Source organism: Melanotaenia boesemani, chromosome 2 (assembly GCF_017639745.1).
Source record: "Melanotaenia boesemani isolate fMelBoe1 chromosome 2, fMelBoe1.pri, whole genome shotgun sequence".
NCBI classification, from domain to species: domain Eukaryota; kingdom Metazoa; phylum Chordata; class Actinopteri; order Atheriniformes; family Melanotaeniidae; genus Melanotaenia; species Melanotaenia boesemani.
The window spans coordinates 6436798-6459946 of record NC_055683.1 but is presented as its reverse complement, the minus strand read 5'-3'; the positions used below and the strand labels follow the sequence as shown (position 1 = coordinate 6459946).

Below are 23149 nucleotides of genomic sequence, written 5' to 3'. Positions count from 1 at the left end.
CCTGACATTGTGAAAGTTGTTTAAAAATCTCTCACAAAAATAAGATAAGCCAGGTTGCTGCTTGCAAAAAAAAAAACAAAACAAAACAAAAAATCAAAACATACTAATAATGTTTTTTTGTCAACAGTAATGGTTCAAATATATGTTCCATGTTCATTTTATAAATTATTTCTTAGAAGAACAAAACAATAAGAAATTAAAAATATAAAAACTGCAAAATAAATTTAATTAAAATTAAATAAACCACACATGACATGATGTGTGTGACATGACATCTAAGTTTAACATGTTACATCTTTTCACTGTTTTTCAGACTTTAAACATCCAAAGAGGAATCTGCAAGAATTTATTTAAACATTTTTTTTCAGACAAGTTAAAAGTTGTTTCCACACATTACAAATATAACAAGTAATACATATAAAGTTCATGTCATTTATGGATTTTTAACTCTATAAGGTAAAATATACTAAACAAATAATAAAACAAAGTTAAATCCAACCTAATGATTCTGTTTCTAAAGAGATTAAAACACCATGTCATGCATCTCTATAATATTGAAAATATAAAAATGTTTGATGTTAGTTGAAAAACATGCCTTACATGACCAAATAAGTAGATTTTTTTTAGAACGAAATAAAGGATTGTACAACGTTTTCTCTTTAAGAACGTTTTCTGTGATCTTCTCATTACAGTCTTTCTAGTGTTTTGGATATTTTATTTTATAAAGACTGAGACTATATTGATCAAATTTTAAGTAGATGTTTTGCCACTGACGGTGGAAATTCTAATTTCTTCTATTCAAGGCATAGCTTTCTTTGTAATGGACACTCAATGTGGACTTTTTATTTTAAGAACAGTTGCAGTTTTCTCACTGCTTCACCATATCATTTAGACTTTCAATCGCTTTTTCTCTTGTGTAGTTTCTCCATTCATTGGGAATTTCTCCTCTACCCTGGAATTTCAGGTCATAGAAGTCCTCCAGTTCCTTCTGAAAGTGACATACAAACCATTTCCAGTATGTTAGCTTAGATTCATCAGCAGTAATCCTCCATGAAGCATACGGATACCCAGCAGTTGGATACTGTTTATAAGAAATCAGCTTCCTTGAGTTATGCCTGGGGCGGAATTTTTTGTCACTTCCAACTAATGTGGTGCAGAAATCAATGGTAAGATCCACTGCGCCTCTTGTGTACCATCCTGTAAGTCCAGTTGGTCGATGAAAAGGAACATGGTGTTTATCAGGACTGTGGTCCTTCAGGGTGTTGGTGCAAACAGCTGCACAGAAAGGACAGCGTTCCCAGCAGCAGTTACACAGTTGATCAATGAGGATTTGATCAGGTGTCTGCCTGCACTCCATCACTTTATCCAGTGGGAGGCACATTTTCTCAGGGATGTCTGAAAGTCCTCTCTGTAACTCTGCTACGAGAAAGTCAAAATCATTTATATCTTTGAAGTTTTGGCAGCAAATGGCATCAATTGTCAGTTTAGCTTGTAGTGAACTAAAGATTTCCTCAATCCACATGTCTATGTTTCCTTCCTGCTTCGTCACTTTGTCTGTTGCCTCACATAAAGCTTGTTTAATGAGCTTATTGATGTCATCTACATTCTTCTTGAGTATTTTCAGTGCTTTTTCTTTCTGATTTGAAAAGATGTATTTCTTCGCTTCTTCTTTTATAAAAGCCTCTACTTGCTTCCTTGGACTTTGGATGTAGGTTTTGTATTCACTGAAGTCTTCTTTCTCTGCAAGTGACGTCAACACATGTTTCTCCAGGTTCAGTCTGTTCCCATCGAATGCTGGAAGACTGCATCTCATTTCTCCAGCGAGATCAACTGCAGTCTGATCAATGACGGCTTCAGTGACTGAAACCTTCAGTCTTTCACACATCATTTCTCCAAACACCACAGCAGATGAGCTTCCCTTGCAGTAGCTTTTGAAGATGTTGTAATATTCCTTCTTCTTGCTTTCTAAATAGGTGAGGGCATCATTGTTCTCTTTGTACATCTTGTGTGACTGTAAAAGCCAACTTGTTGCGCTATCAAAAACATACAGTAAGAGATCAACTGTAAACTCCTTCTTAAAGATATACTTTCGCTCTGATTCAAATTCTGTCACTTTCTTTTGAACATGTTTGGCCACTGCTTGTAGATAAGTTGAAGTGTAGCCTTGTGTTGCTACAGGTTTGGTTTGAATGATCTTCAGTGATTCCTGTTCCACATTGTTGATGAAGGATCTGACCATTTCCGGGTCATCATGGTTTAAAAGACTCACTTTTGAATAGGTTTTGTTTTGGATATAATTCAACACCTTTGCCACTTTTGAGTTCTTCATTGGGGTTATATAATCAAAATAATTTCCAACTTCTGACAGTACTTTGTATCTCCCTTTTTCTTTTGACTTATTGATGAGATCCGTTTCAATCGCAAGTTCTTGAAGGACATTAAACTGATCTTCTTCCAGGTTGATGTCCTTAATGGGTATTGTATCTGAAGTTAGTTCAGCTACCCAGTTACTCCAAACAGAGTCAAACTGCGTTTTGAGTTGTTCCTCATTTTCTATGACATCTTTTAACTGGTGTGCGAGCTCTTTGCTCTTTTGCAGCAGCTTGTTCTCAAACTCTGTCTTCTTGTTGTCGTGTTTTTTTCGAGCATTCTTCTGCTGGATAACTTCATCCAATTTTCTTTCCACTTCTCTAATGTGCTCCTCATGAAACTCTTTAATTTTGTTTTCAAACTGGCCCCGCCACTGAACCAAGATTTCTTTGTCTTTGTCATCCTCAAAGTAAGACGCCATTTGTTTTTTTAATTCTTCATATGTTTTGTTCATTTCTTTAGAAAGATAGCTGTTCTCAGTATTTTTAAACTGTCCATTTTCAATTTTAGTGTAAAGCGTATTTTCAATTTTCCTCATCTCACTCCTGAGGGTCCAGGTCCAGTTACCATACTGGAACTCAAGTTTTCTGTATGCTGCAATTTCTTGAGTGCTTTTGAAGCTAAACACAAAGTGTTCATTCATCAGTGCCTTCCACAGATCCTGGATTTTGCTGCTGAAATGTGACAGAAGGATTCCTGTAGACTTTGAAGCTTTAGACAGGATGATGTTCTTCAGTTCTTGGACACTCTCACTATAACCAGGATTTGGAGGCGCCATTGGTGGACTTCCCTCCCATAACTGGGCAAAGTATTTCACATCCTTCTGCACATCAAATGCAATGACATCAATGAAGCACTCAACATCACACCCCTCTTCCTCTGCAGCTAGTTGAGCCATCTTGTCCAGTTTTTCTTGCAACCGTCTCTTTCCGTCCATGTTTTTCTCTACAGCTGCAACATCTGTGACATTCTGGTGAACAAACACACAACTTGGGGAGAGCTTAACTTTCTTCATCCTCATGATGGCCTGAACAACAATCTGCAGGACATCTTGCATGTCAGCTGGATTCTCACCAAACATGTTGATCAATGTCATGTTTCCCACACCAACAACAAATGTTGCCAGTTCACTGTCATGATGAAGAGTGGTGATCCCAGCCAACTCAAGAGCACGCAGTCCTTCAGTGTCCACAACCAGAACATAGTTAAACTTGTAGTCGTTCTTGATTTCATCAGAAAGTTTGACCAGCTGCATGTAGGCACCCTTGGTGCACCTGCCAGCATTCACTGCAAACTGCAATCCAAACATGGCATTCAGCATTGTTGATTTCCCACTGCTTTGTACGCCCAACACTGACAACACAAACACTCTCTGGTCACCCAGTTTGTTGATGACTTCCTGTAAAAGACTAGAGATCCATGTTAATGGAACATGACCTGCATCACCGTCCATCAGCTCCATGGGGTATCCTGATATCATCAGATCTGCTGCCAGCTCAGGATATTTAATCCAGTCAGTGTGTTGGCTTCCTGTTTGTTTCTTCTGAGACTTATGGGCTTCGTAGATCTGTCCCATTTCTCTGAAGATGTGCTCCAAACCAAAAATTGCTGACTGCAGCTTTTTGGATAAATGTTCAAGTTCAGTTTGTTTTTCTTTTAACTCTGCAGATTTATTATGTTTCTTCTTCAGATCCAAGACCTCAGACCACGTTTCATTATAGTTTTGGAGAATTGAAGAGAGACCATCAGTGGAGAGGCCATCTATTAGGATCTGAGTCCACTTCAGGAAATATTCTTTGTGTTCAGATGGCAGATTCAGGAGGCTTTTAGTGAATGACTTCATCAGTTCACTACAGGAAATATCACATTGTTTCTGTCGTATTTCCATCAGTTGTTTTTCCTTCTGTTCTTTTTCTTTCTCAATGTTTCCTTTGAGGTGATACAGCTCTTTGTTTATTCTGCACCAGTTATGCCAAAGTTGTCCTTCACAAGGGAGAAATTCCTCTTTGATCCTGGAAATATCCATCCCCTCGATCATTTTCACTATTTCCATGGCAGCAGATTTTCCTTTTTGGCAGACTGAGTCGTTTTCATCCACTCTGATCCCAGAGACCTCGGCCAAAGATTCAAGCTGAAAGGCTGTATGTGGTCCAGACAAAATCTTTCCAATAATCCCTTTCAGCTCTTCACAAACATCTGACTGGCTTCTGTCCTTCAAACCCAGTTTGTATTTTTCTGGTTTCACCTTAACCGCACCACAGTCACTATCAGCGATGAGACAAATCAGAGGTTTTGTGGAGTTTAGAAGGGATGAAACAACTGTATAACTATTTTCACTTTTCTTCAGTGTTGGAAGCAGAAGAACAATGACTGAAGATTTTTCAGTCAGTATTTCACGCTGTTTTTCAATCAAAAGAGAATCACCGTGAAGATTACAGAAGGCAACGCAGTCAGTGAATGAATCATTGGATCTTCCAGCAGGACAGTACCAGGCGATCTCTGCCACACCATCCATCAAATGATGAGATTTGGTGCTACCTGGACAGTTCCTGTGGAAGAAGGTGCTGTGACGGTGGTTGATCAAAGTGTTCATCAGCTGAGATTTAGACAGAGACAGTGAACCCAGACGGAAAAATGACACCAAGGGTGTCTCAGCTTTGCAAATTGGCATGCTCTTCATGCTGACAGTGACTGAATTTTCCTTTTTGTCAGTTTTCTTCCATGTTTTGGTTATTTTTCTGAATGTCCACAGAGGACACTCAATATCCATTGCGACAGGATCAGGAACTAGCAATGGTAGGGCATACTGACACTGTGACAACTTTGTGATCATGTTCTGCTTAAGGAAGCTGTCTGAGCAGTGAAATACTGCCATTTGGACATCCATTGGGTGCACCTGAGCCTGTTTTGATGGATGAAAATCTTCACTGTTGGCCCAAAAAGCATCATCGTCATCTGCATCAATACTTTCAGACTCTGGAAGAGCCTCTGGATGGCTCACCTCAGAGCTGTCTTTTCTTGCAGGAATATATCTAGCTCTGTAATCTAACATCATTAGCCTTTGAAGAAAGATTTGGGTTAAATCTTTCTCACAAGTTTCATTGCTCTGTTTCACAGGTGGACCTATTTTAAGAAAGTCTGCTGGTGACATCTTTTGTTGATAGCTGTCCTGAAGGTGAAGTATGTCAAACAGTATCTCAGTTTCTTCAGTAAGAATCCCTGACTGCTGTAAATGTTGAAAAAATAATAATTTAGTGTTTAGAACAAGAGTAATAATATTGCTTCCCACTGTTTCCTGTGAAATATATAAATGCCTTACCTTATTTCCACTTAGATCCATTTCACAGGTGCCTGTAGATCATCAGAACATATAGGTTATGTAAATTTTCAAACTAAAAGGAAATGTGTGGGCACAGTTACTTAGCCAAAGGTTTTTAATTATTTTGACTTTTTAGACACATGTAAAATTGTGCTTTAAACAGAATAACAATAAAGAATGGTTTCAATGAAAAAGCAAAAGGCCCCAATTACATCATCAAGCGTCTGGTGTTTTATCTCATCAGGCTTCCACCATCAGTGAAACAGCTGTTAAACTTTCCTGCTTTGGTCTCAATACTGAGGTCAGGAGGCTGAGGTAAGGTGATTACTCCTGGGTGAAGGTGCAGCTAGCTTCAGGGTTAACTACCATTACTTTTCCCAGAACTAGTGAAGCAGACACAGAGCAGACTCTACTGTAACTAGAAGAGCTGTGTGGTGTTTATTGCTAAAGCTTATAGCAAAAGCATTCATTGCTAAACAGGAAGTTTCTCACAGCTAACTTTCTCTGCTCAACGTTGTCTACTCTGACTTGCCTGTGCATCAAACCAGTGTGTCTCAATCAGCGCACTTGCCCTATTTGGAACACTATGTTTAAGTGCATAGTGCATTCACTGAAGTTTAAGCAAAAATTCAGTACACTGAAATTATCCGATGCTACCCTAAAATCGACCAAATATCAAGTGTGAAATAACGAACACTTCGCACAATAAACGGACGTCAAATGGACCTATTTTTCAAAGCTGAATAATGGCGGCCAATGATGCAGTAGTACCGGTGCAGAGAGGGATTTTATATCTAATGTATATGGCAGCATGCTACGTGTCTCATCTATCCCAGTTCTGGACCTGATAATTTGTTGGAAGTTGTGGTTATATCAACTCAGTAGAGTTAGCACATGTAAATGTCAGCAGTTCTTTAGCTGGGTCACAGACGTAGGTAGCTCATGTGTTACAAAAGAAGAATGCTATAGGTTCTATATGTTCATTCAATGTTGTTGAACCTCCAGATTAAGCATTGCAGTGTCTATGACGTAAACAAAATGATCCTTAATCTGAAAACTGATTCGGAAACAATGGCAGTTGTTGGAGGATCAGCCCGTTACGATGGTGCCATTAACTAAGCAGTAGCTGCAAAGTTTTACAAAGTAATACTTTTAGAAAACCTCAAGAAAAATGATAATTTTGCCAACACGCACCTCTTCCAGACCTGACATGCACCCCTGCTATGCAGATAAATACATGAAAGACTCCCTTGTGACTGGTCAGTTTGGGATTACGTGTTTATAGATTTCTGGATCTTCTTGATGAATATGTGTTATAACTGCCATTTTTAAAAATAACAACCAATGGATCAAGTTGATGAGAGGCTGATTGAATTATTTCTTCAATTGCTTTCACAAGCTCATGAAGACATTGCACCATATTGGACACCACTGCTTTAAAACATGAAATACGTATCAGAACTGAAGTCAACCATCAAAAGAACTCCATCCTGTTGAGTTTACCAGCCAATACCATCCTGCTGCCACCTTTAGATTAGGAAAAAAAATTGCGACATGACACCAAAACGACACTTACCTGCTACGCTTGAACACAGTTCATCAGCTACGCTGTAACTGACCATACACAGACGCCGCACAGGTATAAATCCAGCTATTAGCATTAGCTGCTAATGTGAGAGCCCATGGTCTTGGTGCAAGCTGCTAATGTATTAATACACTACTAAATAGTTTACAGGTGAAAATAATCCATCATGCTGAATGAAAACATCTGAGTTTGAAATGATCTCTGCAAGAGAAGCCGATTTTTGAACAAAGGTGACACAGGAAACCAGTTGTGTATATACGCTAAGATCTCTCCAAGTCTCACCATGAAATGTAGCCATGCTCTGGGTCTTCCAATTTCAAACAGACGTGCATGTCTATTTCTTTGTAGTCAGTGAGCTGGCCAATACCTCTCAGCACCGGAAGAGAGCATTGATAAGCTCAGTGGTGTATGATGCGTTGCTTTAGAACATTTGCAACCAGTTCCTGAGTGGAACTGGGTCTTAATTCCCATCCGTTGCAGCATAGCAGCTCAAGCTATCTGCCTGAGCTAGCTTGCAGGTGTAACTTAATTTTTTCCCTCATTAGATGTTTATTTTATGTTGCTACTTTGATTATATGTCTATATTACATTTGAAATCCTTAAATTCAATTCATGAGGCATTAACAGAGAGGCAGCTGTCCAACACATTCCACGGCAAAATGCCACTTCTCAGCCCCCCTCATATGACTTGAATGCCTTTTTACGTCAAATCAATAAGTTACTCACTGCAAAATAAGCATTTCGATTTTTTGTTTTTTGCTATTTCTGAACTGTTGTTATTCAATATTTAATTAAATAGCTCTACAGTACTATTGGTATTAGTAGCACTATAATAATATGTTTACATTTGCCGGATTGTGTGATCTGTTTATTTTAAATTAAAATCTTTACAATGTTACCTGTCTTCTTTTTTGGTTCACAATGTCCAGGCTTTGTTTCAGGCTGCTTTGCTGTGCCGTCCTCATTCTTCTTTGAATGTTCAGCATCACCATGTTCCTTTGGTGGATCACACAGAAAAAAATGTGTACACTATATTTCGACTTTACTTTCACCCTAGTAGAGTCTTTTTGCATTTAGAATCATTTCAGTAATAGCCTGTTCCAATAACTAATTCTGCTCTGTGCTTATTTGTTTCAGCTTGCCCTCTCAGTGTTCCACAGAGTGGTGTGTAATGATTATGCTTGCTGTGGTGCTTGTTTTTGGTTCTTGAGCCTTAGGTGGGGGGTGAGCATGTTACAGGAAGCTCTGGACGGAGTCTGGTCAGCTCTTGCTTCCACAGCTGTTCTCCATCTGCCCTCATCAAGGCCTTTTCAAGGACTGCAGGAGCAACCAGACCTTGCCAGAGTGTCTTACTTCATCTGTGGTAATTCAGCTAGTTCCTGTGCCTTGCCTATATTGTATTGTGAATTCCCTTTAAAGATCCCATATACATTTTTTCAACAATTTGATATGGATTTCAGAGGTCCAACAACACTGTTTTCAAAGTGTATTGCCCTAAATTCAGCCTTGATCCTTGATTTCAGCCATTCAAAATGTGGCGGTGAGTGGTGTCTGTCCATGCCCCTTTCTGGGAGAAGATCTGTCATGATTGTGCTCTGTGTGTATGTCTGAGTTTTCAGGTAGGGGTGAGCAGGTTGCCATGGGGACTCAGGGAGGAGTCTGGAGCTTCAATTGTCACCACCTGCAGCTCATCATCCTGCTCGTTATCCGAATCATCACCCGGCTATTTAGGGACAAGCAGGAGCTCCAGTCTTCGCCAGATCGTCTCTCTTTACCGTGTGGTAATCAGGCCAGCCTTAGTGATTCTCTTGTACCTCGTTGCATATAACCTGACCTTGTTATCTCTACTCCTCAGCACCTTGATACTCACGCCCTGGAACTAACAAACAACCCTGAACCTGGATTTCTCTTTCTGCCCGCTCATTGCCTACAGTTTGTGCCTGCCTGCTTGCCCTGCCTGCCACCCAACTCATGCACCGCAACTGGAGATCATTCCCTGGCTTTACCCCTCCAACATCATTCCACCACTGGATCATAGTAAGCCTCTGACCTTGCTGTCATTTCCCAAAACCTTTTACCAGATCCATGATGGTGACAAAAAATTGGCCCTGGCATTTTGGCCCACAGGGGTCTATATGCAATCTTGCACATGGATCTTTGAGCTTTCATAAATATGACTATCAGTCATACAACTCCTTAAAACCACTAAAGCTTTACAGTGAGCAGGAATTGGCTAAATGCTTCCGTGTTATTTATGAATAAAATGTTTATAATCCAGCATAGCGATTAATATTAGAGCAGTATTGCAGCAAAACAGTAACTTATCTGAGGGCCACTGTGGGCTAAACTCGGTGTTATCTGCCAGACGTGCATTCCAAAGTACTCCAAAGCCCTTATGTATGTGTTTATTCTTTCCATGCACAGTTCCAAAATCAAATCCAATTGACAAATAAAACGATATTCTAACTGAGACAAACTTATTATAAAATATTGATACACGGTTAACAGAAAATATGACCACCACCGAGGTCACCCCACTTCCTCATCCATTCATTCTAAACACCGGTGAGTTACATTTCAAACTTGCCCACAGAAACACACCCACCACCCAGATGCTGATGCTGCGTGTCACCTGTGCCACTTCATGAATATTCACAACAAAATAGTATGGCTCCTATATTTGTGTTGGAGTGAGAAAGAAAACAGAAATAGAGAACGATGAATGAGATTAAAATCGTTCATGGACAAAGTGTAGAAACAGTGTCTCTGTGTCTGCTCCACTTCTAGAGATGTTATCTTAACCAGGTTCAACAAGAGATTAAATGTAGTTTATTTTTAACATAATGATGCAGTCAGGTCCAGAATTGTTGGATTCTCTGATAAAGAGGCAACGGTCGGCTGGGCTGCATGGCGTTTCTTTAGTTTTAAAAGGTAAGCACCTGAAAACTGACAATGCGCATGAAAAAGGAGCATGAGCACGGTAAATATCAGGTGCATGTACGTGATACGAGCAAGTAAACTAGTAGCTGCAAGTGGGCATGGATTGGTTTGCACTTCAGGGCCACCGTAATCTGGCATGGTGGGCATTTTCCTGGAGGGCCGATGTAGGGTTTGGGTTGACACAATTTGTTCATTGGCCTGACTGGTAAAATTCGGCAGCCCAAATAACACTTAACCGGACCCACTCAAATGTTTAATTACTACCCCCTCTCCCAGTGGTCCCTGTGCCTGAATAATTCATTAATCCAGTCATTTCAGAACTTTCTTTTCTGACCACTGGCCAATGAGACACAACATGCAGCCCATATAGGTCTTTAGCTACAGACTGACACCAGGCCAAACCAATTGGATACTTAAAACCCCGTTTGGCTGTGTGTCAGTGGATGCAGCTACCTGTCATGAGGAAGCGAAACAGGGGAACCACAGAGAAAATGTAATATTTAAGAAAAAAATTTATTAATTGAAAAAAAGATGCCCAACTTCAACGTTCCACAACATTTGTGCAGGGCTGCCAACTCTCATGCACTGGCCATGAGACTGACGCATTTGAGTGCCTTCTCACGCTCGAAAAACCCAAACATCCAGCGACAGTTGCATTTATGGCGTCAAAGTTACAAAAGTTCAAATGCGAGGCCTCTTCCACTGCTGGACCCAGCACAGCCACGGCAAAAAGTTTGGACAATCCCCACCAACCACCGCCCGAGACTACTGCAAGCATGGACCCTACAACGATTAAAATGGACATCCTTGCCTCCCTGCGAAAGGATATCTCCGCCATAATCAAGGAAGAAATAAAGAGTGCCCTGGCAGATGATTTTGACTCACTGATAAGAGAAATAAAGGACGTGAAGGCGGAAATTAGCAACAATACTAGCGCCATCAGGGCGGAACTTGAACATGTGAAAGCTAATGTAAAAGCTGTTGAGGAGGGCATGTCAACTCGGTCCGACGAGGTGGTGGCAATGCGAGGGATGGTGACCAGCCTCAAAACAGAAGTGGAAATGCTCAAAGAGAAATGTGAGGATCTAGAGGGGCGAATGAGAAGGGGTAACATCAGGGTTGTCGGTGTCGCTGAACTCCGGGGATCCAGCGCTCCGGAGGCTATCTCTGCTCTTCTGAAGGAAGTTTTCCAGCTGGACAGGGAGGTAAGAGTGGATCGCTCTCATCGTAGTCTAATTCAGCGAAGGCCTGGAGACAAGCCACACGTAATCATCGCCAAATACACAGTGAATGAGACGCCATGGACATCTTGAGAAGAGCGCGTAACAGCGGAGGTAAACTTAATTACAAAGGACACCCGATTGCCATATTCCCAGACTATACAGTCAGCATTGTTAAAGCCAGGGCTGCCTTTACCGAGGTCAGGAAAATGCTCAGTAACAGACCCGGTGTCCGCTATGGTATCCTCTTTCCCGCCAGACTCCGCATCTCCCACAACAACGTGGAAAAGGAGTTTGTGGATGCTGACAAAGCCATGGACTATGTAAAAGAAAACATCGTCATCCCAGCCGAAACTGAAGATGACAATCACCCTGTCAGAGAGTGAGAGACAAAAGGTAACAAAGTATAGTAAGAGAAAATTCCGAGGCATTGTAAGGTAATAGTTGTGCGGTGGCCTGAGTTAAATTGTATAAGTAGGCCTATATATCGGTGTGCAATCTGATGCGATTTAGAGCTGCTCGCTCAGCCATACACCCTGAACTACAACGTGTTTTTTTCATCTCAAAGAACTGGAAAGATCTTGGTACTAGTTTTGCTCAGGGTTCGTTTTATTTTCCTAGTTACTGTTCTTGTTCAGATCCCACTGTTCCCCGGGGATCATTTAGCAGTCAAAAGAGTTGTAAGACAGTGCTTTGTTCAAATTTTACATATAACTGTATGCTCATACGTAAACATCCTGGTTTTTGTTGTTCTTATTTTTATTACTTTTCATTTGTTTTCAGGCTTAATTCTTTCTGATATGCATGCATTCCTGGGCTGTCATGTAGATATCCATCTGCATACTATGATGCCTTTTGTGATGAATAGGACAAAACACTCCCTAGTATTGTCATGTTTTGGTGTGTGTCTGAGTTTGCAGGTCAGGGTGAGCAGGTTACCATGGGGACTGAGGGCGGAGTCTGGAGCCACAATTGCTGCCACCTGTCTCACATCAGCAGGCTCATTATCTAACTCTACTCCCTGCTATTTAGGGGCAAGCAGGAGCTCCAGTCTTCGCCAGATTGTCACACTTTACTGCGTGGTAACCAGGCCATTTCCCAAGTCTTGTGTCTTGTTCTCAGTGAAGACTCTCTTTAATATCTGTATTCCTCAGCTCTAGATCTCGATTCCCTGGATAACCACAGCACCAAGGATATTAACCAACTGCTTGCCAAGCCGACTGCCTGCCTGCTCGCCCTGCCTGCAACCGAACACTCTCACCACCTCCCGGTTACCCCCTCCAGCTCTAGCCTTTCTCTGGACTTCAGTAAGCCGCAGCCACAACAGATATCATCAGGCTCTTTGTCAGACCCACACTAATCCTCAGTCTCTTCACAGAAAGACCCACCGGACCTGGACCTTGCCACTCACAATCACTGTAATAAATATTGTTTGCATCTTACCTCATCTCTCCGAGTGTTACTGCATTTGGGTCCGGTTCCTGGTACTACGGTCTCCGACCGTGTCAGTACAATCTGGCCAAAACATGGACCCAGCAGACGCTCTTCATTCTGCCCTCGCAGGGCAAGGAAAACTCCTGGGAGAGCACGAAAAAGCTTTGCGCCTCCTCGGAGAACAACAGGGTCTATGCAGCCATCGCCTGGACAAAGTATCCGAACAGTTGCAGTGTATTCACCAATTACTATCTGCTTCTTCTCCAGCAGCCACCGGATCTTCTCCTACTGCCACCCTGAATGGACCTCCTGTTACATCCGATCCAGTCTTCCGTGACGCCGCTTTTCCCACGCCTGAGCCGTTCTCCGGGGACGTAAGCAAATGTGGAGGTTTTCTACTACAGTGTTCCTTAGCCATTTCTCGTTCTCCCCGATCTTTTCCCTCAGATACAGCCAGGATATCCTACGTCATCGCCCTCCTCCGTGAAAAAGCGCTTGCATGGGCGCTAGCCTATTTCCAAACACGCACCATTGATTCGACTCTGTTTTCCTCCTTCCTAGAAGACCTCCGCCTTACCTTCGATCATCCCTTGAAAGGAGCAGACGCAGTCAAACGTCTGCTAAACTTAAGACAGGGAAGCCAACCCGCAGTGGACTTCGTGGTGGACTTCCGGGTTCTGGCAGCAGAGACTGGCTGGCCGCCGGACGTTCTGAAGGGGGTTCTGCTCAATGCACTCAGCGATCAACTAAAGGATCAGCTTGCTCTGCGGGAGGAAGCAGCCACGTTCGAGGACCTGGTTGTCATGGTGATCCAAGTGGACAACCGGTTAGCCGAGAGACGTCGCGAACGAGGTTTTCGCAATTCTCAGCCCAGTAGGAGGACGGCAGCTGGGCTGGAAGCTCCGCCTCCGGTTGCCAGCGGCGCTTTTCCGGCTCTGCCCGTACCAGACGAACGAGGAGAGCCGATGCAGTTGGGACGCGCTGGAATAACAGCCGAAGAACGCCAACACCGAGCCCGCAATCATTTGTGCTTTTATTGCGGTTCTTCATCGCACGTTGTTACCGGATGTCGGTTGCGGCCAAAAGACAGCGCCCGCCAGTAGAGGCAGGAGTACTGGTGGGCGGGGTTCAACAGCCACATCCTCCACGTTGCATTTTTGCCGTCACACTCACGATAGCGGGAGCAGACCATCAGCTACAGGCTCTAGTTGACTCAGGAGCGGAACAGAATTTAATGGATCCAGGAACGGCTCAAAGACTCGGCCTCTCCCCCGTTGCGCTGACAACACCTATCTCGGTTACGGCTTTGGATGGTAGGCTTCTCACCACCATTACTCATTCTACTGGTCCACTTTCTCTCCTGGTTTCTGGTAACCACAGGGAGACTGTAAATTTCCTCCTGTTCCCCGTGGCTAATGTCCCTCTCATCTTAGGTTACCCCTGGTTAGCCTTGCACAATCCTCACATAAATTGGAGTCAAAACCGCATAGAGAGCTGGAGTCTTTTCTGTCTGTCCAACTGCCTTAGATCAGCACGTCCACCCACTAATTCACCAGGTCATCCGCCCGAGAGTCCGGTGGATTTATCATCCGTTCCAGCAGTCTACCACGATCTGGGCGAGGTTTTCAGTAAAGACAGAGCTAAATCCCTACCACCACACCGGCCCTATGACTGTGCCATAGACCTTGTCTCGGGAGCGACTCTCCCCGGTAGTAAACTGTATAACGTATCCAAACCCGAGCGTGAGGTACTGGAAAACTACATCCACGAATCACTAGAGGCAGGCCTCATCAGACACTCCTCTTCTCCCCTCGGTGCGGGATTTTTCTTTGTACAAAAGAAAGATAAGACCTTGCGGCCCTGCATAGATTACCAGGGGTTAAACCATATCACCATAAAGAACAAATATCCTTTACCATTGATCTCATCTGCTTTTGAACCCATTCAGGGAGCCAGAATCTTCACCAAACTGGATCTGCGCAACGCTTACCACTTGGTCCGGATAAAAGAGGGCGACGAGTGGAAAACTGCCTTCAACACTCCCCTCGGGCATTTTGAATACCGGGTCATGCCCTTTGGACTCACAAACGCTCCTGCCGTTTTCCAAGCCTTGATAAACGACGTCTTACGTGACCTTCTGCATCATTTTGTTTTTGTATATCTTGATGACATTCTCATTTTCTCCCGAACTCTAACAGAACACCAACTACATGTGCGCCTGGTCTTGCAGCGACTGCTGGAGAATCGTCTGTATGTCAAAGCTGAAAAATGTGACTTCCACGTCTCATCAATCTCCTTCTTGGGTTACATCTTCCAGGGCGGGCAGGTGAAGACGGACCCGACGAAGGTCAAGGTTGTCGCTGAGTGGCCCACGCCCACCAACAGGAAAGAACTGCAACGTTTTCTTGGGTTTGCTAATTTTTATCGACGGTTCATTAGAAATTACAGCATGGTTGCAGCTCCACTCACCGGGTTAACATCAGTGAAGAGTCCATTCATCTGGACCCCGAAGGCTGAACAGGCCTTCGGCAACCTAAAGGAACGCTTCATCACCGCTCCAATCCTGGTACAGCCGGATCCTGAACGACAGTTTGTCCTAGAAGTGGACGCCTCCGATTCTGGGGTGGGAGCGGTGTTGTCCCAGCGATCAGGTAAGGGGGACAAGTTGCACCCCTGCGCCTTTTTCTCCAGACGTTTAACCAACTCTGAACAGAACTACGACGTGGGCAATAGAGAGCTGTTAGCGGTTAAGCTAGCCCTGGAGGAATGGCGGCACTGGCTTGAGGGGGCAAAACATCCTTTCCTGGTATGGACGGACCACCGAAATTTAGCATATCTACAGAACGCTAAGAGATTGAACGCCCGTCAAGCCCGCTGGTCACTGTTCTTTAACCGATTCAACTTTTCTATTTCTTACCGCCCAGGGTCCCAGAACACCAAACCCGATGCTCTGTCCAGGATCTATGCCACAGATAAGGAGACCATGGAGCCGGTGCGCATCCTTCCTCCATCGGTGGTTGTTGGTGGGGTTTCATGGCAAGTGGAGGATGAGATTCGCCAGGGGCTGCTTGGGGACCCGGACCCTGGGCACGGCCCTCCCAACCGCCAGTACGTGCCGACACCGGCTCGTTCCGCAGTTCTGCACTGGATTCATTCTGCCAAGTTCACTTGCCATCCCGGGATCCACCGTACCATCAGGTTACTCAGGAGGCGTTTCTGGTGGTCGTCACTGCAGGCGGACGCCAAGGAATACGTCTCGGCCTGCGCAGTCTGCGCCCGGAACAAGACCTCCAATCAACCCCCGTCAGGCTTGCTACAACCGTTGGAGGTCCCAGGCCGGCCTTGGTCGCATATCTCTCTGGACTTCGTCACCGGCTTGCCTCCTTCACAAGGTAAAACCACCATTCTCACGGTTATAGATCGCTTTTCTAAAGCCGCACATTTCATCCCTCTTGCCAAGTTGCCCACTTCCACGGAGACAGCGGATCTACTGGTGGACCACGTTTTTCGCCTCCACGGTATCCCCACGGACATCGTCTCAGACAGGGGCCCTCAGTTCATCTCCAGAGTGTGGAAGACGTTTTGCTCTGCCCTGGGGGCTAAGGTCTCGCTGAGCTCCGGTCACCATCCCCAGTCCAACGGCCAGACGGAACGGCTGAATCAGGAGCTTGAGGCTGCCTTGCGCTGTGTTGCGTCCGATAATCCCGCCTCCTGGAGCCGCTACATAAGCTGGATCGAGTATGCCCACAATTCCCTGTCCTCTTCTGCTACTGGTTGTTCCCCGTTTGAGGCCTCTCTGGGTTACCAGCCCCCGTTGTTCCCCACGGAGGAGCGGGAACTGGACGTCCCATCTGTGCAGCATCACCTGCAACGGGTGCAGCGGGTGTGGACCCGGACGAGAGCGGTCCTGCTGCGCACTGCTGAGCGCAACAAACGCCAGGCTGATCGTCGCCGCCGTCCTGCCCCCACATACTCACCTGGCCAGAAGGTGTGGCTATCCGCCAAGGATATCCCTCTGCGGAATATGCCTCCTAAGCTGGCTCCTCGCTTCATTGGTCCCTACGAGGTCGTCTCCTTGGTGGGGTCTTCCGCCGTTCGACTCCGTCTTCCTTCCTCGCTCAGGGTTCATCCCACCTTTCATGTGTCCCAGATCAAGCCTGTCTTGACCAGTCCTTTGTGCCCTCCGGCCGGGCCCCCTCCACCCGCCCGGGTCGTTGGTGGCGCTCCGGCCTTTACGGTCCGTCGCATCCTGGATGTTCGCCGCCGCGGCCGTGGGTTTCAGTATCTGGTGGATTGGGTCGGTTACGGTCCGGAGGAGCGGTCTTGGCTTCCCCGGCGTTTCATCCTGGATCCTGCCATGGTGTCTGCTTTCCACCGTTCCCGGCGGCGGGCGGCTGTTGGGCCGCCTGGGGGCGTCCCTTGAGGGGGGGGTACTGTCATGTTTTGGTGTGTGTCTGAGTTTGCAGGTCAGGGTGAGCAGGTTACCATGGGGACTGAGGGCGGAGTCTGGAGCCACAATTGCTGCCACCTGTCTCACATCAGCAGGCTCATTATCTAACTCTACTCCCTGCTATTTAGGGGCAAGCAGGAGCTCCAGTCTTCGCCAGATTGTCACACTTTACTGCGTGGTAACCAGGCCATTTCCCAAGTCTTGTGTCTTGTTCTCAGTGAAGACTCTCTTTAATATCTGTATTCCTCAGCTCTAGATCTCGATTCCCTGGATAACCACAGCACCAAGGATATTAACCAACTGCTTGCCAAGCCGACTGCCTGCCTGCTCGCCCTGCCTGCAACCGAACACTCTCACCACCTCCCGGTTACCCCCTCCAGCTCTAGCCTTTCTCTGGACTTCAGTAAGCCGCAGCCACAACAGATATCATCAGGCTCTTTGTCAGACCCACACTAATCCTCAGTCTCTTCACAGAAAGACCCACCGGACCTGGACCTTGCCACTCACAATCACTGTAATAAATATTGTTTGCATCTTACCTCATCTCTCCGAGTGTTACTGCATTTGGGTCCGGTTCCTGGTACTACGGTCTCCGACCGTGTCAGTTATTTATTTACATTTCTAAATATGGGACCGCTTAGAGTTATAAGCTATAACGTTAAAGGGCTTCATAGCCCAATCAAAAGAAAGAAAATCCTTGGTCAAATCAAGAAAGATAATTGTCAAATCGCATACTTACAAGAGACACACCTGTCTGATATGGAACATGACAAATTGAAGAAGTCATGGGCAAATCAGGTATTTTACCCATCCCACAAGTCAGGCAGAAAGAGAGGTGCACAGGCAGGTGAATTTCACACAGCTTACCATATGTAAAGACCCAGAGGGAAGATATGTGTTGGTTAAGGGAGTAATTGATGGAGTGCAGGTTTCCCTCTTTAATATATATGCTCCTAATGAGGACAAGCCTAATTTTATGCACAATATTTTCAATAGAGTGCTCCAACAGAGCTCTGGAAATCTATTGCTTGGAGGAGACTTTAATTGTGTTATGTCCCCCCACATGGATAGACAGCCCAATTCCAAGATTCCTGCCTCTCGAATGAGTAAGGTGCTAAAGCATCTGACAACAGAATTAGGTCTGGTGGATGTCTGGAGAGGCAGGTACCCCAGGATCAGAGATTTTACCTTTTATTCACATGAACATTCATCCTATTCTAGAAAAGACCTATTCTTCACCCCTAAAACAGAAGAGCATATAATAGAAGACATTGAAATTTTACCAATTACCTTATCCGATCATGCTCCTCTAATATTATCATGGAATTTAGGGCAAACACCAAAAATTAAACATTGGAGACTTAATGCGTCACTTTTGAATGACAGGAAATTCCGTGACTTTATAAATGGTGAATTAGATACTTATTTAGAACTAAATGCCACCCCTGAAATATCGCCCTTAATTTTGTGGGACTGTGCTAAGGCTTACATCAGAGGCCGTATTATATCTTTTGCGAGTGCTAAGAGAAAGAAAAGAGAAGCTCAGCTGTGTGACTTGGAGTATAAAATAAAATGTTTAGAGCAGCAACATAAAAAGACACCAACCCCTGACCTGCTATGCGAGCTTAAATCTACGCGGAGAGAACTCGACAGTCTAATTACAGAGAAAATAGAGGGCACTTTAAGATTCACCAAACAAAAATACTACGAAAACGGCAATAGGGCGGGAAGATTGCTAGCAATAAGACTTAAGAAGCAACAGTCTTCAAATATGGTCCAAAAACTGAGGTCTGATCATGTCACAATCACTAAACCAGACCAATCTATGGCAAAACAATTAGATGAATCGATTAGAGAACAGGAAATACAACAGGCAATATCCAGTCTGAAAAATAACAAAAGTCCTGGACCTGAAAGTCACACTTTACAAAGAAAGTCACACCTTTATTGTTAAATGCCTACCAACATGCACTACAATCTAGTTCTATGGCACCTTCCTGGAATGATGCTACAATTGTTGTGATACATAAAGAGGGCAAGGACCCCACCAATTGTCAATCAAACAGACCAATATCATTACTGAATACAGACCTGCGCATACTTACATCAATTTTAGCCAAACGTATCAGTAAAGTCATTACAGAAATTATAAATCCAGACCAGACTGGGTTCATAACAGGGAGGTACTATGGGGATAATGTTTGCAGATTGTTAAATTTAATGTCTTATTCCAAAGCTAAACAAAAGGAAGCAATGATACTGTCTCTTGATGCTCGATCGTGTATCCTGGCAGTACTTAATTCACACACTGCAAAGATTTCAATTTGGCCCAAACCTCATGCAATGGATAGAAATTTTATATTCCAGTCCACAAGCTGCTGTAAAAGTAAATGGAACGATGTCCGAGAGGTTCTTATTAGAGCGTGGCTGCAGACAGGGATGTTCTTTGTCGCCTCTGTTGTTTAATATCAGTCTTTAGCCTTTAGCACAGTTAATTAGAGATGACAATAACATTAAGGGATTTTCAATAAATGGAGAGCAACATAAAGTGTCTATATATGCTGACGATGTGCTGTTATATTTGTCTGAACCTGAAATAACAATTCCCTATTTAAAGAAGCTAATCAACAATTATGGACACCTTTCTGGTTATATAGTTAATCTAGACAAAACATTGGCTATGGATATAGGGGGCAATATACCGCAAACTATTAAGGTTCAAAGTGGATTTAAATGGCCTAAAAACGGTTTTAAATATTTTGGTATCCAAATTCCTCTATCACTTGCAGATTTATATACAGTGTGTGCAGAATTATTAGGCAAATGAGTATTTTGATCACATCATCCTCTTTATGCATGTTGTTCTACTCCAACCGGTACAGGCTTGAAAGCCTACTACCAGTTAAGCATATCAGGTGATGTGCATCTCTGTAATGAGAAGGGGTGTGGTCTAATGACATCAACACACTATATCAGGTGTGCATAATTATTAGGCAACTTCCATTTCTTTGGCAAAATGGGTCAGAAGAGAGATTTGATGGACTCTGAAAAGTCAAAAATAGTGAGATGTCTTGCAGAGGGATGCAGCACTCTTAAAATTGCCAAGCTTTTGAGGCATGATCATCGAACAATCAAGCATTTCATTCAAAATAGTCAACAGGGTCACAAGAAGCGTGTTGAAAAAACAAGGCGCAAAAAAACTGCCCATGAACTGAGGAAAATCAAGCGTGAAGCTGCCAAGATGCCATTGGCCACCAGTTTTGCCATATTTCAGAGCTGCAACATCACTGGAGTGCCAAGAAGCACAAGGTGTGCAATACTCAGGGACATGGCCAAGGTAAGGAAGGCTGAAAAACGACCACCACTGAACAAGACACACAAGATAAAACATCAAGACTGGGCCAAGAATTATCATAAGATTGATTTTTCTAAGGTTTTATGGACTGATGAAATGAGAGTGAGTCTTGATGGGCCAGATGGATGGCCCCGTGGCTGGATCAGTACAGGGCAGAGAGCTCCACTCCGACTCAGACGCCAGCAAGGCGGAGGTGGGATACTGGTATGGGCTGGTATCATCAAAGATGAGCTTGTGGGACCTTTTCGGGTTGAGGATGGAGTCAAGCTCAACTCCCAGTCCTACTGCCAGTTTCTGGAAGACACCTTCTTCAAGCAGTGGTACAGGAAGAAGTCAGCATCGTTCAAGAAAAACATGATTTTCATGCAGGACAATGGGTCATCATCATCTGGGTCCCGTAGAAGTGTTGCCATTGAGATGCCCAAGCTATGTATCCAATAGGATACGTTGCTCTGATGACGTGAATGAGGAGCAACAGCTTGCATGGATGACTACAGCGCTAGGATTGTGGTGTTTGTCCGTGAGTAAAGGAACTTTCTTGGGAAACTTCTATGGGTGTAGTGGGGGCAGCAGTGAAGTCCAAGTTGTTTAATCACTCCAATGTAGGGTGGAGTTAATATCCCCGAGCGTGGAGGCTGTGCTCACACGGTTCCCTGGGCATCCCCTCCTCTGGCTGCACTGGGGCATCAAAAGGCTCTATTAACCCGAGAAATGTTGTGCAAGACTGCACAGGACAGAATTATGTCGCAGACTTTCTCCGGAGAGTAAAGCAGTGTTCCCCCCGCTGGTCTGAGATGCACATCCACCTGTCCTTCAGCCACCCAAAGCAGCACTCCACCATGGCACGTGTGTGCACTGTTGAACCTGCACTCCTGCTCTGTGGCAGGGTTTGCCAGTTAGGTGAATAGGTGATTTTAAACTGTAGTGTATAATGGTTTATGGGCCTATTCATTAAATTTGAGCTATTCTAATTGTCATGTGTAGACTTATGCTGTATAAGTGCATCAACGTGCACTCCAAGCATATCAGTAAGCTATTTTATTTTTTTACCATTTTGGTAATTTTGTTTCCATTTATATATGTTTTTTTTTTTTTGCAACTGGGTAATCATGAAGACTGAATATGTGGCTGCTTATGGTTAGACAACAGTTTGAGGTTTGTTAAATAATTATTTTCAGCATCTGCTCTTTTTCACCACTAATCCACACTCCCTTAAACTTGAATACACAATCTCACCCCTGTTGTGAGATTTGATCGTATCCTAAGCTCACTTCCAAATTGCCAAACCTTGCGTGGAAATGGTCGTGCGCAGATTTCTGACGTACATTCATTTAATAAATGAGGGCCACGGTTTCTACACTTCAACTATCAACAGTTTCTGTTTATTTCTCCTTAAAACACAAAGTAGGATGAATGCTGCTCCAACATCCATCAGTGTGGTGAAGTATAGATTTTCATTTTATAAAAAAATTACACTTTTTGGGAGTATTAAACATGTCTGCTCTAATTGATTCCTGCAAACTAACTGCATAGTTTTAGTGGTTTTAAGGAGTTGTATGCTTGCTATTCACATATAAGGAAGCTCAAAGATTAGTGGTGTCCATGATCGTAGATGGGCTGGTCTGAGCTAAAATGCCAGGGCCGATTTTTTCATGCAATCCCAGTCCAGAAGGCATTTCTGCACTGTGAGGGAATAACACAGTAATTGCAAGCAGAAAATCACCCTCGGGAGAGCCCATTGAACCACTGTGTACACAAATGTCCATCAATGTCCTCCATCGATGACCAGATGAAACTCTATAGGCGGAAACTATGGCTGACTTGTCTTATCCACTGATTGATTTCTGGCCAACAACAGAGCTAATGTCAGAAAGAACTTCTCTTAAGTGTCAACACATTTAAATAAATAATGCTGAGATTTGCCATATGTGTAAATGGCAATTCATCTGAATTCTTGGGAGCCAGGACCACAATAGATCAGGTCTTGATCAAAAACTACATGTTGAAATCTGGACTGAAATATTCTACACAGCATGTAGATTTATTAAAACACACGTTCTGATTTGTTAAACCTTTATTCCCTTTGTGAAAATGCAAATGAGGCTCACTGTATGCATGTGCATCAAAAAACTGGATTCTCTCAATTGTTTTAATTAAAATAAGTGTTGTAGACCTTTAATTTACCCCAAAAATGTAAATAGACTAAACATATTCAGTTTACTTGCTTACCTTTAACTTGATTTTATTTCCAGTCTCCATCTCCACTGTATAGTATGATGTTGGGGGAAAAAAGATTGCAGAAGTTTAATGCTTGATCAATTACATTAACCCAGCAAAATATCCAGCACTTGTATCTATCATTTGTCATTTTTATAGCATTGCATAAATGTGTCTCTGTTCAAGTGTTTTTTTTTTTATTTTGATTTTGTTTTTTAATAATCATTAGAAACATTCATTCTTTATTTTGCTGCCATGT

General features: G+C 43.7%; 1 protein-coding gene across 2 annotated transcripts; it reads right to left on the bottom strand.

Moving 5' to 3' along the window:
- Nucleotides 1-800: 800 nt before the first annotated feature.
- Nucleotides 801-22935, bottom strand: LOC121653710 (interferon-induced very large GTPase 1-like). 2 transcript variants are annotated; one of them, XM_042007362.1, is made up of 4 exons: nt 22903-22935; nt 8174-8285; nt 5690-5721; nt 801-5596 (listed from the first exon to the last, which is right to left on the bottom strand). In XM_042007362.1, exons 1-4 carry the CDS (start codon nt 22930-22932, stop codon nt 869-871), a joined length of 4902 nt encoding a protein of 1633 aa, XP_041863296.1. In that variant the 5' UTR covers nt 22933-22935; the 3' UTR covers nt 801-868. The 2 variants fall into 2 exon arrangements, with proteins under 2 accessions (XP_041863296.1, XP_041863300.1); XM_042007366.1 differs by lacking the exons at nt 8174-8285; nt 22903-22935 and adding an exon at nt 7266-7315.
- Nucleotides 22936-23149: the final 214 nt, after the last annotated feature.